The sequence below is a fragment of the Podarcis bocagei genome (assembly GCF_964188305.1).
Source record: "Podarcis bocagei genome assembly, chromosome: 11".
NCBI lineage: Eukaryota > Metazoa > Chordata > Lepidosauria > Squamata > Lacertidae > Podarcis > Podarcis bocagei.
The window spans coordinates 50,168,850-50,187,991 of NC_138136.1; the positions used below are offsets into that span (position 1 = coordinate 50,168,850).

The window sequence follows — 19,142 nt, forward strand, 5'->3', positions numbered from 1 at the left end:
ACCTCGGGTTACATACGCTTCAGGTTACAGACTCCGCTAAACCAGAAATAGCACCTCGGGTTAACAACTTTGCTTCAGGATGAGAACAGAAACCGTGCGCTGGTGGCACGGCAGCAGCGGGAGGCCCATTAGCTGAAGTGGTGCTTCAGGTTGAGAACAGTTTCAGGTTAAGAACGGACCTCCAGAACGAATAAAGTTCTTAACCCGAGGTACCACTGTATCTGAGAATACCAGATGGGTCTTTTCTTGTTGCCTAAACCAGGCTTCCCCGGCCTGCAGGCTTCTGATGGAAGCTGTAATTCAAAACATCTGGAGGGTACCAACTTGGAGAGCAGGGGTGCCAACTCCTGGGGGCTGAGGCTGCCCCCGAATATTTTTGGGGTGGGGGACAGCAGCGGCTGAGCAAGCTGATTGGGCGCCTAGGGTGGCATGTGTGCCCTGCGCCTGGAGGCAGAGCCAGCCGGAGGAGGACGCTCCACAGGGCCTCCAAGGATTCTTCCTGCCTCCTCTCACTCAGCTACCCTACAGCTGAGGGGGAGGCGGCAGGCGGACTGTTTGGGACAGAGCTCACGAGCCTGCGGGCGTCCAAGCCACCGTGTCACTCCCAGGAGAGATGTGTGGCTCGGGCGTGCTGCAGGCCCCGCGGTGAGTGCCGCCCGGCATTTTGTCGCCCCCCTCAGTGGTGAAACCCAGGGCGGACCACCCCCACCGTGCCCCCCTTCCTCCGCCCCTGGGGGCCAGGCCCCCCAATGTCCAAAAAGTGTGGAGGTGAACTGCAGAAGGTGAACTGCTCTGATTCCTCCCAACATCCTGACATCATGTGCACCCCATCCTCCTCGCAAGCTGGCGCCTCTGTGGAAGCTTGGCCTAAACAAACACAGCCCCAAACATCACTTTCAGTCCTGTTGCAGATTTGAGCTCCTGACAACATGTGTGTTAACTATGCGAAAACAGAACTATGGTGAAGAAATAGTGTGATTGCTTCACTGAGTGTCAGACTTTGCAACTCAGGGCCAAATTAGAAGTGACGTTAGTTTGGTGAATGTAGTGAACATGCACTTTAAAAAAATATGTAAAAAAATATGGAGGAAATCTGGTTCACCACAACTTGCTTGCTTCATCCAGGCAGAATCAGAAATCCTCTACACATTTGCCATGCCTCAGCTTGCAAGAAAGAGGTATACCAACTTTTACTTAAACTGGCAAACATTCAGCTCAAGGGTAATGACTTTTCTACCACTGTTTCTGCAGAAAATCAAACAGAACCAGGCTGCAGAAGAATCTGGCACCAGAATCCATTTGATTCTGGGGAAACCTGGGTTCAAGTTTCAGTTTTGCCGTGAAACTCTCTCAGCCTAACCTACCTCTCAGAGTTTTTTGGGGGGGATAAAATGGAATAGCCCCCATTACACTGCCTTGAATTTCTTTGAAGACGGGCAGGAATGTAAATGTAAAATATATATTTTGATGGGCAGTCTGGTATAAATCTGATACAGTACTCTCTGGTTAAAGTGTTGTTTGGTGTTGTTGTTTTTAAAAAATGTAGGTAGCTCTCAGAAGATGTACTTTAGATTTTAGTCTGTAAGAGGCCCCGGGTTCCGATGCAAGACTTAAACCTCCAGGGTATTTGGGGCAGACTTATATGACAAAACATGTCCTTAATGAACCTTAATCCTATTAATAGGATTGTCAGGGTAGATTTGTCATTGAAAAGATGTTTTCATCCATGAGTCCTATGGCTTGCTCATAAGTGGAACTCTATTGCTGGAATGCTAAAGGGGCACTGAAAGTCACTTAGCGCAGGATTTGATATATATAGGGACTCTCCCCACTAAATGTCCTCCCCGGTTTACATGGCTGTTTTGCAAGCAAATGTGTGTACATCAGGTGTATGCCCAACCTCTGCAGTCCATGAACAGTGGCCGTAATGACTAGCAATCACTGTATCCCCCATGAATTTATCTAATCCTATTTTAAAGTCATCCAAGACGGTGGCAATCACTACCTCTCGCTGGAGCAAATTCCATAGTCTATGAACTGTGTGAAGAAGTACCTACTATTGCCAGTCTTGAATCAGCCAACATTCAGCTTCATTATAAAACAGGGAGGAAAAATCATCTATCTGCTCAGTTTGCCCATAGCTATGCCCAAGAAGGTTGGTGGTTTGAATCCCCGCAACGGGGTAAGCTCCTGTTGTTCGGTCCCTGCTCCTGCCAACCTAGCAGTTCAAAAGCACGTCAAAGTGCAAGTAGATAAATAGATACCGCTCCAGCGGGAAGGTAAACGGTGTTTCCATGCGCTGCTCTGGTTCGCCAGAAGTGGCTTAGTTATGCTGGCCACATGACAAATGCCGGCTCCCTCGGCCAGTAAAGCAAGATGAGCAGCGCAACCCCAGAGTTGTCTGCAACTGGACTTAATGGTCAGGGGTCCCTTTACCTTTACCTTTTTATGCCCAAGACTGCCTCTGCAGGTGGGCTGGGGCTGGGTAAATTGAATACTTTGGTTCAAGTCCGACCCTCCAGAGCAGAAGAAGAGAAGAGTTTGGATTTGATATCCCGCTTTATCACTACCCGAAGGAGTCTCAAAGCGGCTAACATTCTCCTTTCCCTTCCTCCCCCACAACAAACACTCTGTGAGGTGAGTGAGGCTGAGAGACTTCAGAGAAGTATGACTAGCCCTAGGTCACCCAGCAGCTGCATGTGGAGGAGCGGGGAAGCGAACCCGGTTCACCAGATTACGAGTCCACCACTCTTAACCACTACACCACACTGGCAGGAGAAAACAAGCTTGTTCCCTCTTCCATGTGACAGCCCTTGAGCTATTTGATGATGGATATCATATCTCCTCTCCGTCTCCTCTTTCCCAGGCTAATCATACCCAGCTTCTTCAAACGTTCTTCGTAAGGCTAGGATTCCAGACCCTGGATCACCCTGGTCGCCCTATTCTGCCCGCATCCCAACTTGTCAATATCCTTCTTAAATTGTGGAGCCCAAGTCAGAATAGAGTGGGACTATTACTCAGGGCCATCTTAAGCATATCCGGCGCTGTGGTTCAAAGATCCCTCCAGCACCACCACCCCTTTCCCAGAGTTGGCCACCTTTCCCCAAGCCTCTGTGGTGGTCGCTCTCCTCCCACGGAGGCTTGGGAAGGAAGCTGCATGCCCGCCAGCCATATGGTTGACGGGGCACAGCTGGCGGGCATGCAGGGAAAGGGGAGGCCGCCGGCAAAGCCGCGCAGCTCCCCCACTCGCTGGGGCGCCCCTGAGAGGCCAGTGCCCTGGCGCAACGCGCCAGTAAGCCCAATACGAAAGACGGCTCTGCTATTACTTCCTTTGACCAGGACACTAGACTTCTGTTGCTGCAGCCTAGAATAGCATTCACTTCTTTTTGCTGCTGCATCACACCGTTGACTCATGTTAAGCTTGTGGTCTACTAAGACCCCTAGATCCTTTTCACAGGTATAACACTGTGAACTGCAGAATGAAGGCACTGCATTGCAGAGGGTTGGCTCTCGGTTTCTCTTCCAACTCTACAGTTCTGTGTGGTGAGGAAGGCCCCGGGCAACCTGAAAAACATGAGGGCAATGTTCCTTGAACAGAGGGCCAGGACTCATCAGTGGGCCTTGAGCCATTTTCAGATGGGTCTTAGTGCCACAGTCTGACCAGTGACCCCTCACCTGCTTGACCAACCCATAGGCCTTGTTATAGGCATTGGTTAGACCAATGTGGTTGGGAGACACCAATGTCCCAAGGCTGAGGAGGGAAGGAAGTTCTCCCTCCTCTGAGGGGAAAGGGGCAAAGGAGGTGCTGAAGGAAATGGGATAGAAGGAGGGGGAAGTGTTATAAGACAAAGAAGCAAATGTAAAAGAAAAGGGCAGTGGTTGTGGTGTTGGTGTTGGGAGTAGTGTACAAACTGAGTTAGAATGGGATAAGAAAATACAGGAGATGGGTATTAGTACTTTGAAAGGCATGTAGGTGTAAGGAAGGGGAAAGTCTTCTTCACTTAGAGCAGGCATAGACAAACTCGGCCATCCAGATGTTTTGGGACTACAACTCCCATCATCCCTAGCTAACAGGACCAGTGGTCAGGGATGATGGGAATTGTAGTCTCAAAACATCTGGAGGGCCAAGTTTGCCTATGCCTGACTTAGAGCATCAGGATCAGTACAAAAAATTGGCGGAATCAAATAAAATGGGGAGGCGGAATCACAATACCTCTTTAGCACAAGGAAAGCGGAGCTATGGAACTCCTTGCCACATACAAAATGCTCTGGCAAAGAACTTGGCAATTTCCACAGGTGTGTTAGGTATTGGTAGAGATAGAGAAGGATGTAACTGTCAGCAGATTATGCCAAACTCTGCCTCCTTCTGTCACCATTTTGTGACTGGTGAACCCAAGTAATTTCCAGGCATCTTGTGGGCTCTGGGGATAGAAGGTTTGAGAACCCCTGAGGGAGGGGATCACATATTTCCCTTTTGGTGAAGGTCGGGGGTGAAATAACTGGATGTGGGTCTACTTAGGGCTCTTTGGAAAAGAGATATGAGACTTTTATACAGGCCCAAGAGGATTTCATTTCTTACTGAATCTGTTTAATTGACCTATATGTGTTAGCCAGGCCAACATAATGAATGGTTAGGCAAGAAAAGCAGTTCAGTGCCTGCAGTGCCACCTGGTGGTGGAGGATAGTTTATTTACAACCCATAATCGTGTAGAAAAACATTTTGCTGAAAAAGTTTGAACGACAGCCATTTACATTGTTTGGATGCATGAATTGCTACTTGTTTGTTTGTATTATTTATGGATCATCTTCCAATGGAAACTTGCTCAAGGAAGGGGAACTGACATTCTTTTATCCTCATCTGTTTTGGTTTGTTTGGTTAGTTATATTGATAAGCCCCATAAAGCAACACAATTCATTAGAAACATGTAACAAACCACTAACGAATAATTACTGACAGCAGCAGCAACAACAACAACAGTAACCAGGTCCTTCCTCCTCTAACTGCCTGCTGAAAAAGCTACATCTTTAACTGAAGGCCCAAACCACATTTATAGAATCATAGAATCATAGAGTTGGAAGAGACCACAAGGGCCATCGAGTCCAACCCCCTGCCAAGCAGGAAACACCATCAGAGCACTCCTGACATATGGTTGTCAAGCCTCTACTTAAAGACCTCCAAAGTAGGAGACTCCACCACACTCCTTGGCAGCAAATTCCACTGTCGAACAGCTCTTACTGTCAGGAAGTTCTTCCTAATGTTTAGGTGGAATCTTCTTTCTTGTAGTTTGGATCCATTGCTCCGTGTCCGCTTCTCTGGAGCAGCAGAAAACAACCTTTCTCCCTCCTCTATGTGACATCCTTTTATATATTTGAACATGGCTATCATATCACCCCTTAACCTCCTCTTCTCCAGGCTAAACATGCCCAGCTCCCTTAGCCGTTCCTCATAAGGCATCGTTTCCAGGCCTTTGACCATTTTGGTTGCCCTCCTCTGGACACGTTCCAGTTTGTCAGTGTCCTTCTTGAATTGTGGTGCCCAGAACTGGACACAGTACTCCAGGTGAAGTCTGACCAGAGCAGAATACAGTGGCACTATTACTTCCCTTGATCTAGATGCTATACTCCTATTGATGCAGCCCAGAATTGCATTGGCTTTTTTAGCTGCCGTGTCACACTGTTGGCTCATGTCAAGTTTGTGGTCAACCAAGACTCCTAGATCCTTTTCACATGTACTGCTCTCAAGCCAGGTGTCACCCATCTTGTGCTGAGAAGGCAGCACAGGCTGGTCAATATGGTTCTGACAACTGTTCTTTTAAAAAACATATTGTGGTCGAGATGCATGACAAAAAGAGCTAAGGGCTACAGAAAGAGGACGGGTAATAGTGATGTTCAGTCACAGAAAGACATTCAAAATAGGATGCCAGGGAGCTAGGGGAGTGGGGTGGGGAGAAATTTGATTTGGTTCATATTTAAAGGTGAATCTACCTGATTTCCAATTTATGGAAAGCACAGCCATCCCTTAAATTCTTACGTTTCCAAATTTTGCAGTGCCAAATGATGTGTACAAAAATGCATAAACAAGAGCAAATTGTGCATTGAAATGCATATGCTAGTGAAAATGACATATAAGGATATGTTATTCAGGAGGAAGCGCTTTACTTGGACAAAATTGTATCTTGGACAAAATTGCATGCAAAAATGTTTATGTTAAGAGAAATTCGCAGTCAAATGCTGATGAATTTTCATAATAACTCTTTTTTAAAAAATGAAAAAATGAAATTGATGTGGAAATGTAGAAAACTGAACTCAAGAGTGGAAAAATGAGAGGCTGGGAGAAACTGAAATTGACAGATCTGCCCATCCCTAGATGCAACCCAGTCCTATGCAGGCTAATTCAGAAGTTAGTCTCAATGGGCTAACTTTAAAGTAAGTTTGCATAGGGCTTACTGTGTTTCCTATGGCATTGTTTCCTATATATCTACTGTAATGCCTTCTTGATGGGACCAGTCCTTTCTTCAGACAATGGCCATTTTGTTTAGATTTTTGCTGTGAGGGACCCAGGCTTTCTATGTACAGGATTTGTGTGTTTTTTTAAAAAAACAAAAAACACACAGTTCACCCATCAAAGATAAGCATTAATGCTTCATTAAATCTCCAGAACGAACGCTGACAGCAGCTAAAGGCCAACAGGAATAAGCATCAATGCTGTCAGCAGGAGGTGTTTCAGAATGTAAGATGGGATCGTGCATCTGAATAAAAGTAGGAGCAAATGAATGAATGAATGAATGAATGAATGAATGAATGAATGAATGAGTGTGCACACAGTGCATGAATAGGCACAACCCTTCAGGAGCAGAATGGGTTGGCCAGCTACTTAACCAGTTATTTACTCACATATTTATTCTTGGTAGACAGAAGCCCAGTGCATTGTTCTGCTGTAGCATTTGCGAACCACAATATTCAGGAACGAGGGTGTCACCTGATACTATGGTGTTTGCATTGAAATAAATGAGGAAAGTGAATATGTATAGGCAACTGCGTATACATAGGTAATTGCTTCATACAATAGATGGGTCAGAGAATTGTAACAAGATATACATCTGAATCCACATCTGGGTCTAGGGAGGAGGAGGAGGAGGAGGAGGAGGAGGAGAAGAAGAAGAAGAAGAAGAAGAAGAAGAAGAAGAAGAAGAAGAAGAAGAAGAAGAAGAAGAAGAAGAAGAAGAAGAAGAAGAAGAGGAAGAAGAGGAAGAAGACTATTTATATTCTGCCCATCTGATGGTGTTGCACCAGCCACTCTGGGCAGCTTCCAACATAATGAAAACATAATTAAGCATTAAAAATTAACACATTCCCAAAAAGGGTTGCCTTCAGATGTCTTCTAAAGGTTGTATAGTTACTTATCTCCTTGGTTAGGAGGTCACATAACTCCATACCCTCCAATATTTCTCCAATGAAAATAAGGGCACCCTAAGGAAAAGTGGGACATTCCAGGATCAAATCAGAACCTGGGATGGCGTCTGTAAGTCCAGGACTGTCCCTGGAAAATAGGGACACTTGGAGGGCCTGTATTGCTATCAATGATTTGTTTTATATCACTGTGGACTGGCCTGATGAAACGTGGTAAAGGTAAAGGGACCCTGATCATTAGGTCCAGTCGTGGCCAACTCTGGGGTTGCAGCGCTCAGCTCACTTTATTGGCCGAGGGAACCGGCGTACAGCTTCCAGGTCATGTGGCCAGCATGACTAAGCCGCTTCTGGCGAATCAGAGCAGCGCACGGAAACACCGTTTACCTTCCCGCCAGAGCGGTACCTATTTATCTACTTGCACTTTGACATGCTTTTGAACTGCTAGGTTGGCAGGAGCTGGGACCGAGCAATGGGAGCTCACCCCGTCGCAGGGATTCGAACCGCTGACCTTCTGATCGGCAAGTCCTAGGCTCTGTGGTTTAACCCACAGCGCCACCTGCATTCCGTTATAAATTAAGCAAACCAACCAACCCATGAGAGTAGATGGAGTTTCCTGCTCAGCATCTGACCCTTTTCCAAGTTTGGTGTGATTAGGGTGGAAGGATTCACAATACCAACTGTGCTCTGTTTGTGACTTTCTTGGGGCATTTGGCTAGTAGCTACTGCTGACAGGAGAACGCTAGACCAGAGGTATTGTTGTCCAAACCCAACATGTCAGTCCTTGCATTCTTGTAGTCTGGAGTAACTGCCATGATTAACTGTGTCTTATGAGAATATAACCTCGTTTATATAGTGTGAAAGTATGTTCCTATCGAGCAGGTGGTGAAACAACGAATCTGTCAAATGAAAAGGGAGGTGACCCATGCCTGTTAGCTTTCTTAAGAGAGAACAGGTTCACTTTTGGCACACACAATAAAAGGCAATTGAGTAGGCCAGATTTTACATTTCTGGGTAATTTTATTGTTCATTATTTCACCCTTCTGACTGTAACAAAAAAGCATGTAGTCTGGCATGAATATGATGTAGTGGAAAAAAATATGTATGAATGGATAGTAAAGGCTGACTTGGAATGAAAGAGTTGGTCAGAAAAAGTGACTCATGGTGCTTCTAATTTAGCACTGTGGAGCTGGCGGCTTGGTAGGACTTAAAAGCGGCTGAGTTCAGAACGAGCCACTGCCATCTTACCACCATTTGTTAAACCTGGAGCTCAAGGGGGAAAGACATTTCAGGGGCAATTAAACTATATCTCCCCCCACTTTCAGCTTTCACTTGGCAAATGTCTGAACAGAGCAACTCCATGTCTCAGGGTCCTTACGGCTAATCGGTGTTCCTGTAACAGTCAGGACGCAAGGCTTTGCTGCCAGGAAATCCTGGCTCGGTTCATGCCACATGTAATGGATTTCTCCCTCCACCCAGTTCTGCCAGTGGTTGACTCACTACAAATCCTTATCCTGAAGGTCTTGTTTATATCTGTAAGTTAAATGTAACAGTGTGCAGCGGCTCTGCATGCAATCCAAGTCACAAGTCAAATCAGGGTGCCTTGCGGTGTCATGGTTTTGAATGCCAAGGTTGAATCAGGATGTTAGCAAGGTGTCTCAGGTCAAGAGTAGCAACATCCTCTCGGCCTCCAAAGCCTTGTTTGCACACATGAAATGCTGCAGAGGTGTTTCCTATCCTCTATCTATCTATCTACCGGTATCTATCTATCATCTATCTATCTCTATATATCTATCTAATCTATCATCTGCGGTGGTACCTCGGTTCTTGAAGGTAATCCGTTCTGGAAGACTATTCAAGTTCCGAAACATTCGAAAACCAAGGCTCAAAGGGGTACCTGAAAATTCAATTGAGAAAATTGAAAAACACACAGAGGAAGCTGTCTGACTTCTGAGGCGCGTTCGAGAACAGAAGCATTTACTTCAAGGTTTTCAGCATTTGGGTTCCGAAATGCTTGTCAGCGGAGACGTTCAAGAACCGAAGTACCAGTGTATCTATCTATCTAAAAGCAAAACTAAGCTGGCCATAAGGGGAATGGCCTGTTGCTGTTTAAGTGAGGAGAGAGAGAGAGAGAGAGAGAGAGAGAGAGAGAGAGAGAGAGAGAGAGAGAGAGAGAGAGCAGGGCAGGAAGATGGATAGCTCTTAGCTTTTAACCAGAGGGGATTGTTCTGCCAGGGCTCTCCAATCACTGTGCTTTAGGGGAGGGACCTTGATGGGAAAACATTTTGCTTTGTGTCTGCTTGTTGCTCTCTAGTAAGTTCTGTCTCTCTGGAGCATGGCTGCTTGGAAACTTATGGTGAACCAGGCGGTGTCCCTTTTCTCACAGGCTCCCATCGCTTTCCATTTTTATTACCAACAAATCAGTTTTATTTTCATACCATTTTTTCTTATTGCTCTTTTTCATTTCGTTTGTTTGTGCCATTTTTGTGTGTGTGATGAAGAGTATTTGTAGTACGGTGTTTACCAGTGCTATTTTTTTCATAGAAAAAGAGGTGCCGGAACTCACCATGAACGCCTCCCTTGTTCTCTTAGAATGACAATGGCAGCCACCTGAGAGGTGCCAGAACTAGGAGAGAGAACAAGGGAGGTGGGTTTTTCCCACCTCTTTCTCTCACAACCCTTAGAGAGACCCTTTGCCATAGCTTGAGCAAGGAAAGAGGCAATTGACTGAAGACGCATTGCCCAGGGCTGCAGCTGAAATTTTTTAGATTCTAGATCCCCCTCCTTAGAGGGTGATGTCTGTTATTTTTATTACTTGAAAATGTGGTAAGCTAACATGGCTACACCAGAAGGTGCTCCCAATCATTATGATCAGGGATGCCAACTTGAATAAAATAAAATATGGGGGGGGGGAGCCCCATCTTATATTATGATCACAATACATGGGGCAAACATGTCGTTTGAATGGTAATCCCCATCAAATATTTTACGGGAGGGGGGGCTGAAGGGATCTCAGCCCCTAGAAGTTGGCTCCTATGATTATAATGACAGGGGCACTGGACTTCTGCCCCCAAACCCTACTCTGCCCCGACAGCAAAATTAGCAAATTTGTTGTGCAGAAAAAAGCGTTGCATGACATGGCAGGAGAAGTCCTGCACACTCTGAACGGGGCTGAATATTTGTTTTTGGAAATGCAGCAATGGCTGCATTGCTAACTGGGCATAGAAATATTACGGTTTTTTGTGAAATATAAGAATCCAAAAATCCTTGTCCTTCTTCCTTGTTGGCACCTGTCCATCTTGAGAGACAATGGAAGGGTGTACCATTGGTCAAACTGTTGGAGAGCTACAGAGCCTGCCATGGCTGTGGAGACCGTACAAGAGAGACATGTTTTATTGCAGCTGGGGCAGTTGAAGGAGTCCAGGTTTGCTGTTAGCATGGTGTTTCTGCTCTCAGTAGTCATTCCTCCTCTGGTCACTGCTGCAGATACGCAGCCCGACTATCTGTCTCCAGGCACTGTGGTCATCTGCAAGGGAGTTGAACACAGAACCAGACGCAATGAGAAAAGAGAAGATAAAAGAGTTATAGCAATTGCTCCCCCCCCCCCCCCGTCTGAACTTACAAGCATTAGAGGAAGTTTTTATTGGCACACGATTTAGATTTGACTTGATGGGATAATTTAAATTTAAGTTCTCATCACTTCTTCTACTTATATTCCTTTCCTGTTCCCTTTCCCTCCTTGCTCAGAGCGAATTAGATGAGAATCAGATCCAGATGGCTGGGGACGACGTGGGCTTGCCAGAAGACCTCCAGAAAATGGTGGCGGAAGATCAAGTAGAGGAAGAAGACAAGGATTCTATACTCGGGCAACTTCAGAACATCCCGAACATGGACATGGATCAAATCAAAGAAAAGGCCCAAGCCACCTTCACTGATATTAAACAGGCAGCTGGGGAGAAGTGTTCTGTAATGTAAATAGAGACATTTGCAAGATCTGTATACAAATACCCCATAGAAATGGAAGGCTGTGGCTGCCACTCACTCTCTACCCCTCCACGAGGAAAGATGTGTCTGTGTGTCCCCCCCCCCAAAGAAAAAAAATCTGGTAAATAATAAGGGTATATGTGCTGACGTATGATGGTGGAGGCAGAAGGACCCCAACGTCGCAGGTAAATATCCAAATCTAAAGCAGCAATTGCATATACACTTGCTCACATAGGTCCCTGCCAACGCCCATCATGGTGTCAGGTTCTCAATTACGTGGCATGAGTCACTTGTGAATGGAATTATTCTCAATTATTTTGCTTTGCAGGAAAGAAGAGAAGTACGGTAGTTCACACCTTGGGTTATTAGAACACACTTTCCTAGATAAAAAAAATATTAGAGTTGGGGTGTTTTTATTCTACACGAGGACTTTGCTGAACAGAAGATATTCCTATTATATTCCAGTGGGGGCAGTGATGTCATAGAGTAGGGTTGCTGTTCCATCTGCCCCATCCCAGCATGCACCAAGTGGGTACACCACAGAGACAGGAAAATGTAAAGAGTGATCCTCACATGCACACTCCTTGGCTCTGCTTGCAAAGCAAGTCTTTGTACAGAGAGCAGGCGTGTCCATAGAGATCGGGAAAAGTAAAGCGTGATACTCGCGCACACACTTCCTGGTTCTATTTGCAAAAACCCAGACATTTTGCAGATTTTTTTAAAAGACTCCCCAGATGGTGATATCGCCCTTGGAATCCTGGACATGTCTGGGGAAAACCGGACATATGGCAACCTTATAGTAGAGTAAAAGCAGAATATGTTTAAGATAAAACCTACTTACAACTTCCAAACCTCCTCTCACCCTATTTATAATGTAGATTTTATATTTGCTTGAAAGCAGAGAACCTTTCTTTAAAAAAGAAAAGAAAAAAGTCTCCAGTGTACCTCTTTTATCACTGCCACTTTAATATAGGACATATTATTTAACCACTCAGAATGCATCAAATCACATAACTACTAAAGGTTTTTCTGACACCTACAACTTTCAGCCAAATGACTATAACTTTGCTAAGGTTTATTATGGGGCTGCTATCTTTTTCTTTTCACCCCCTGTGCTTTTATTATTATTATTTCTGAAGGCAGAAATATTTATTATTATTATTATTATTTCTGAAGGCAGCCCTCTTTAGGGAAGTTTTTAATGTTTGATGCTGTACTGTTTTTAATATTCAGTTGGAAGCCGCCCAGAGTGGCTGGGGAAACCCAGCCAGATGGGCGGGGTATAAATAAATTATTATTATTATTATTATTATTATTATTATTATTATTATTATTATTTTAAGAACAGCCCAATGCTGAGAAAGTTTTCTCATCTATTACTCTTAATAATAAAAAAGTTTAAACCCTAACGCAGCTGCTGTATTGCTGAATGAGCTCTCCAACTTTGGAGTTCCCCCAGATATTGAGGTTTCCACTTCTTGCATGAATGTTTACACGTACCCAGAAGGCTTAATAGAATTATGTCAGGTGTTAGCATACAAAATGAAATATTAAGGCCGCATCCAAATTTCCAGGAGCGCTTTCTGAATAGTGATTGGCCCAAGACCATACAGGGAAATTTGCAGCTGAGTGGAGATTTGAACTTGGCTCTGCCTCCATAATCCAGCACTCTAACCTAGCCTTCCACAATCTAGTTTGTTTTGAACTACAACTCCCATCAGCCCCAGCAAGCATGGCCATTTCAGTCCAAAGCAACAAGATGGCACTAGGCTGGGGGAAGGCTGATCTAACCACTGGATTCACACTGCCTCTCAATAAATGGCATGGCCAGACTCATACGCATTTTTGTTCACATTACTTGCACTGGAAAATTCAGGGAAGTGCAAATTCCCAAGGATGCCTTGCTTTGGTTGTGCATATCATTTTGGAAAATGCAAATTAGGAATGTCGCATTTAAATGTGAACTGAGTCGAATCTCTCCCCTATTCCTAGCCACCTCTTCCTTCTAATATGTTTCCTCAGATTTTTGACTTAGTTTTGCTGGCTGCACCAGTATTAAGAGTGTGGGGGCAGGGTAACTCCCATCTGAAAGCAGCCTCTGTATGGGCAAAAAGCTCTGTGGCTCTTTTTCATATTGCAACTCCAGGCACAGAGATTACTTGTTTCTAAGTACAGGGAAAATATACTTCTACATTTGACCCATGTGCAGATTTTCCATACTGTATCTCTTATGCCAGAATAATATTTCTGATATTCCTTATACTGGGTATGGGAGGGGGAAATGTAGTTATTAAACTTCTTCCTCCTACCAGCTGCTTTGGGGCATTTTGTTGTTATTATTGATTAAATGTACACTGTTTCCCTAATTATAGTATTGCATGCCACCTCAGTCTCCGACTGGTGCGCTTAGCCAGGATTCGTGTTTCCTTTTGGAAATGAGGCACAGCAGAGACTGTGGTGTCTTTATGATATATGGTTTATTTGCACATATCTACAACCTGAGTTTGCAATAGAGGGGTTCACAACATCAACACCCCAAAAGGATCTTGTTTCTCCCTTAGCTGCAGCCTTGGGGTTGATCAGAGGTCTGACATAGCACCGCCCCCGCTCCCTCTTCCTGAACCTTTCCAAGAAGAGGAGAACAGTTGTTTGCAGAAGGTCATAGTTCAGAGGCTGCAGAGGGGAGAAGCTGGGAAATATCGGAAGAGCAGCAGGGAGAAGCAGCGCAGAGACAGCTGACGGACTCAGTGTCTTTGGAAAGAGTTCCTGACCACCACCCTGGGCCAAGCGTGCATTGAGAGTAGTAGAACAGAAAGCTCAAAGGCAGAAAGCACAGATCAGCTGACACAGGGATGGTGTATACCGTAATAGGAGGGACAGAGGAGGTGGGACTTTAATCGGAGCGACACCATTATCTAAGAGGCGGCATCCTCCGTCTCTGTGAATATTGAATAAAATACCATGGTAAGAACATCTTGTTTTCCCAATTCCCATTTCTGGCTGCCAGCTGTGAGGAGAATCAGATTCCCTGAAGCCTGACGCTCTCCCTCCTTGCTTGGCGCTTTTCTTCTAGGTCACATCATGCCCACTTTCAGCTCTAAACTCTGGCTATTGTCCTTCTCACTATCCGCAAGTTGTGTGAGGGGCCCCACCCATTTGCCATCTCACACAGAACCCCCTTTCCTTTGTTCTCTTTATGGCCCAACACCCAGGTGACTACCTCATCATGAAATTAGCCTGGCTTGCAGTGGCGTAGCATGGGTTGTCAGCACCCGGGGCAAGGCAAGTAATTTGCGCCCCCTAACCCGTGGATTTGCGCCCCCTAACCCGTGGATTTGTGCCCCCTAACCCTAACCCCCAGATGTTGCGCCCGGTGCGGCCGGCCCCCCCTGCACCCCCCACGCTACGCCACTGCTGGCTTGTATTTTAACACTTGCAGGATCCAGGGATCAGAAGGCTTGATTAGGTTTTAACACCTGTTGGACCCGGGGATTAGAGGGGCCTAGCGCCCACAAAGACATAACAATATACTCTGTATTCTCAAGTCACTAGGGAAAGTTTGGGCTGAATCGCTCCTGCAAAATAGTGACAAGTCCAGTTCCTTCCACATGCTGCTACTCAGCTTTTAAAGAAAACAACTTGCAAAAGTTGAAAATGGCTGCTCCTCCAAATCAGGCATAGGCTGCAGGGACAAGTGTGGGGAGGAGAGGGTAAGTTTATTTCACAAATCCAGCACGGTTCAGACATAAGCCTCTTTCAGAAGACCTTCAAGCCTTTCTAGTCTGGTGGAAGGAAGGACAAGTGACCTGCTTCAGAACATAAAAACCCTGCTAGATCAGACTCAGGAGACATCCAGTACAGTGGTACCTCGGGTTAAGTACTTAATTCATTCCGGAGGTCCGTACTTAACCTGAAACTGTTGTTAACCTGAAGCACCACTTTAGCTAATGGGGCCTCCTGCTGCCGCCGCGCCGCTGGAGCCTGATTTCTGTTCTTATCCTGAAGCAAAGTTCTTAACCTGAAGCACTATTTCTGGCTTAGTGGAGTGTGTAACCTGAAGCGTATGTAACCCGAGGTACCACTGTACAGAATCTTATTTGCCATGGTGGCCAACTCAGAATTCCTGTACTTGAATGGTGAATTATAGAATTGTAGAGTTTGAAGGCACCTTGGGGGTTATCTGGTCCAAACCCCTGAAATGCAGGAATCTCAACTAAAGCATCCAAGACAGATGCTAAAACACATCCAAGGAAGGGAATCCACAACCTGGAAAAGGAGTCCATTCCACTGTCAGACAGCTCTTGCTGCCAGAAAGTTCTTGCTGATGTTTAGTCATAATGTCCTTTCTTGTAACTTGAAGTCATCGGTTTGGGTCCTAGCCTCCAGAGCAGGAGAAGACAAGCTTGCAGTTTAACCCTTAGCTACCTCTTCCTTTGTTGAGCTTACCTGGTGAGTTTCTCTTTGATAAAAGCTTATTTGTGTGGCATGCAAGAGGTTCGGCAAATAGCACCCCCTGGAGATGATGCCCTTGTCCCTTCTGTGAACAGAGTGGTGGCACTTCATCCCTGCTCAACTATGCCATTGGGTACATGTCTGAAAGACACATGAGAAACCAACGCCATTTGATTCCTGTCCGCATTCGGCAGGGGTTTTCCCCCCGTTGTGCACACAGCCAAGTAGATTTATTATAATAGGTAGCATCATGCTATAATTATCCCTGAAACTCTTTTATTAAAGAAGCAGGACCTGCTAATCTACAAGGTGCCTGGAAGAGTTTCTGATTATCGACTAATCCTTACTAATCCCTTACAAATCTTATCATTCACCTCATGGCAGCACCGGGCAATATTTTCCCATGGAAATGAAGTTGTGGGTATGGACCTTTTGCAGAGAGAGGGAAACAGAGAGAGCACATAGGGGGAAAACCTTCTTTTTCAACAATACCATAACAGCGCAGGTGGAGAAGCTTTTTCCAGAGGGCCACATTCCTTGCAGGGCAATCTTCTAGGGGCCAGCATGCCAGTGCTGGGTGGGTCTGACAAGAGTTGTCTCCTAGAAGACTTGGAGGGCAACAGCAGAAGTGCCAACTTGAATGAAATATTGCAGGTGAGCCCAGGTGAGCCCTGCCATGCATAATCGATCACATGACACAGTGCAAGCACACCATTGGAATGGCAATGCCCATCAACTTTGCAGGGACCCAGCCCCTTCAAATATTTTATTGCAGGGGCCAAAGCCCCCATGGGCCCTAGGAGTTGGCTCCTAGGGGCACCAGGTTGGCAAAGGCTGCCCTGCCATCTTAGGTCATCTTGAACATAAAAGAGTGCATTATGCCCAGTGAAGGTTGGTCAATTAGGGCCAATAGCAATGCCAACATCAATCTGCCCTCAGGTAGATCCCACCTGCCTGCAACCAGTCGAGGGGCTGCCACTGCCTGCAACCTTCCTCCATCTTAGTCCCAGGAAAATTGAACTGGATACCTTCTACATGCAAAACAGGTACACCTCCGTAGAGTAGGAGACTCTTAATCTCAGGGTCGAGGGTTCAAATCCCGCATAGGTGAAAGATTCCCGCACTACAGGGGTTGAGCTAAATGAGCCACGTGACCCCTTCCAACTGCACAATTCTATTATTCCTATGACATCAGGGATGGGCAATTTCTAATATTATAAGGTTCCATGTTCCATTGCCATTGGCTATCGACCACAGGTTCCACATCCTTACCCCAAATAACCAGGGGCGGCCCAGCCCATTTTGCCACCTGAGGCCAAAGTCTTGCTTACCAGGGTTGTGCAGCTGCTGTGGTGGCAGGGTTGTGGGGGCACCTGCAGGAGTGCCACCTCGTGAGATTGCTAGCAGGTACTCCCATCAATTGTATCAGCATGTAATGAGATGTACAATAATCCACTCTACACAGTTTCTCTTTTTATCATCATTTGTTCCTTGTACTCTTATTGTACTGGTTTGCTGTTGTCCTACAAAATACCAACAAGTACCTTGCAAAATAAGGGACACGGGTGGCGCTGTGGGTAAAACCTCAGTGCCTAGGACTTGCCGATCGCATAGTCGGCGGTTTGAATCCCCGCGGCGGGGTGAGCTCCCATCTTCGGTCCCAGCTCCTGCCGACCTAGCAGTTCGAAAGCACCCCTAAGTGCAAGTAGATAAATAGGGACCGCTTACCTAGCGGGAAGGTAAACGGCGTTTCCATGTGCTGCGCTGGTGCTGGCTTGCCAGAGCAGCTTCGTCACGCTGGCCACATGACCCAGAAGTGTCTCCGGACAGCGCTGGCTCCCGGCCTCTTAAGTGAGATGAGCGCACAACCCTAGAGTCGGACACGACTGGCCTGTATGGGCAGGGGTACCTTTACCTTACCTTGCAAAATAAAACAAACAAGAATCTGAAGGATACTTGGGTTGGGCGTTGTTCTAAACACTTCAGAGCTGTTCTAAACTCTGCAAACTAGATTCAAAAGCACACATGATTCCTACACCTTTAAGGAAGTGAATAATTCGACAAGCATCATTTGTGTAACTCACCAGCAAGCTACCATGGCTAATACTCCCTCCTCTATACAACTACTAAAAGGCAGAACCCTGTCTTCTTTTTCACCCTGCTATAAACCCTTAATTACTTTTCCTTAATTAAGAAATATTAAAGTTCTGTTTAGGAGAAGGAGAGAATCAATACGCCAAATCAGACTCAGAATGATTCTTTACAGACACAGAATTATTCTTAGCTCTGGTCTGAGACGATCGCTCTATATTCCTTTAAACACACACACATAGACTTCGACTGCAAGCTGGCCATTGGCGATGGATCTCCAACCTTTTGCATTACGGTACTTTACTGAGCAAAGTACCTTACCTAAAAACACGGCACTAAACAAACCTAAAGCTCTTGACCTTTGAATTAAAATGTGACAAGAACATCTTGAAAATCTTATTGAAAGCATCTGGTGGTTTAGAGGAGCTAATTAAATTCGTCAGCACATGTAGGATCAGCATTTTCCTGGTTTAAGGGGTCAAAGGAGAAAGTACAATCAGAATTACCAAACAAGTGGTTAATGAGATTCCATCAAATTTAAGGCTGATAGGAGTTAACAGGTTTGAAATATAATTATAGGGACAATTGCGAGAGGAGAGGAGAGGAGAGGAGAGAGAGAGAGAGAGAGAGAGAGAGAGAGAGAGAGAGAGAGAGAACTGCTGTTCAGTGTCTCATCATCAATATATCCACAGGGTCAGTCTAAACCATGTTGCTCCATCATAATGAAACTCACCAAGTCATATTTTAGCTATATAGCCCCACTCCTTACTGATGAAGATGTGCTAAACAGGACATCATTGTTTTTATGGAAGGCACTCTTCCTCCGAATACTATGTGACCGGCTGAAATTCAACCTGTGCAAACCCCCCCCCCCCCATTACGAAGAATGTGCTAATGGAGACAAGGACCTCACATTCCTATCTCTGCTCAGACAAGGAACTCAGTGAGTGACACGTCCATGGCCCAAGCATGGGAATGGTCATCGGCGTGCATTGGGGGCCACGTCATAAAAGTCACTGTGAAACAGTCAAGCGCCAGCTTAGTAGAAATCAAACAGGAGCTGCTTCTGTGCCTTTAACAGCTGACTTTACCCAGAATTCTAGAAAACCCAGTAAAGTGTTTCTTGACATGGAATTGAAGCTATGGCAGGCATAGGCAAACTTGGCCCTCCAGATGTTTTGAGACTACAATTCCCATAATCTCTGACC

The 19,142-nt window shown here is 45.6% G+C and overlaps 1 protein-coding gene across 2 annotated transcripts in view; it reads left to right on the forward strand.

The window, feature by feature from the left end:
* Window positions 1–12,303, forward strand: part of CPLX4 (complexin 4) — a 30,422-nt gene extending 18,119 nt beyond the window's left edge. The window contains exons 3-4 of one of the 2 annotated variants that reach the window (XM_081213252.1): window positions 8,733–8,861; window positions 11,155–12,303. In XM_081213252.1, coding sequence (XP_081069378.1) covers window positions 8,733–8,861; window positions 11,155–11,382 — 357 coding nt within the window. In that variant the 3' untranslated portion in view covers window positions 11,383–12,303. The remainder of the gene's footprint in view (window positions 1–8,732; window positions 8,862–11,154) is intronic. The other variant, XM_081213253.1, reaches the window with a different exon arrangement.
* Window positions 12,304–19,142: the final 6,839 nt, after the last annotated feature.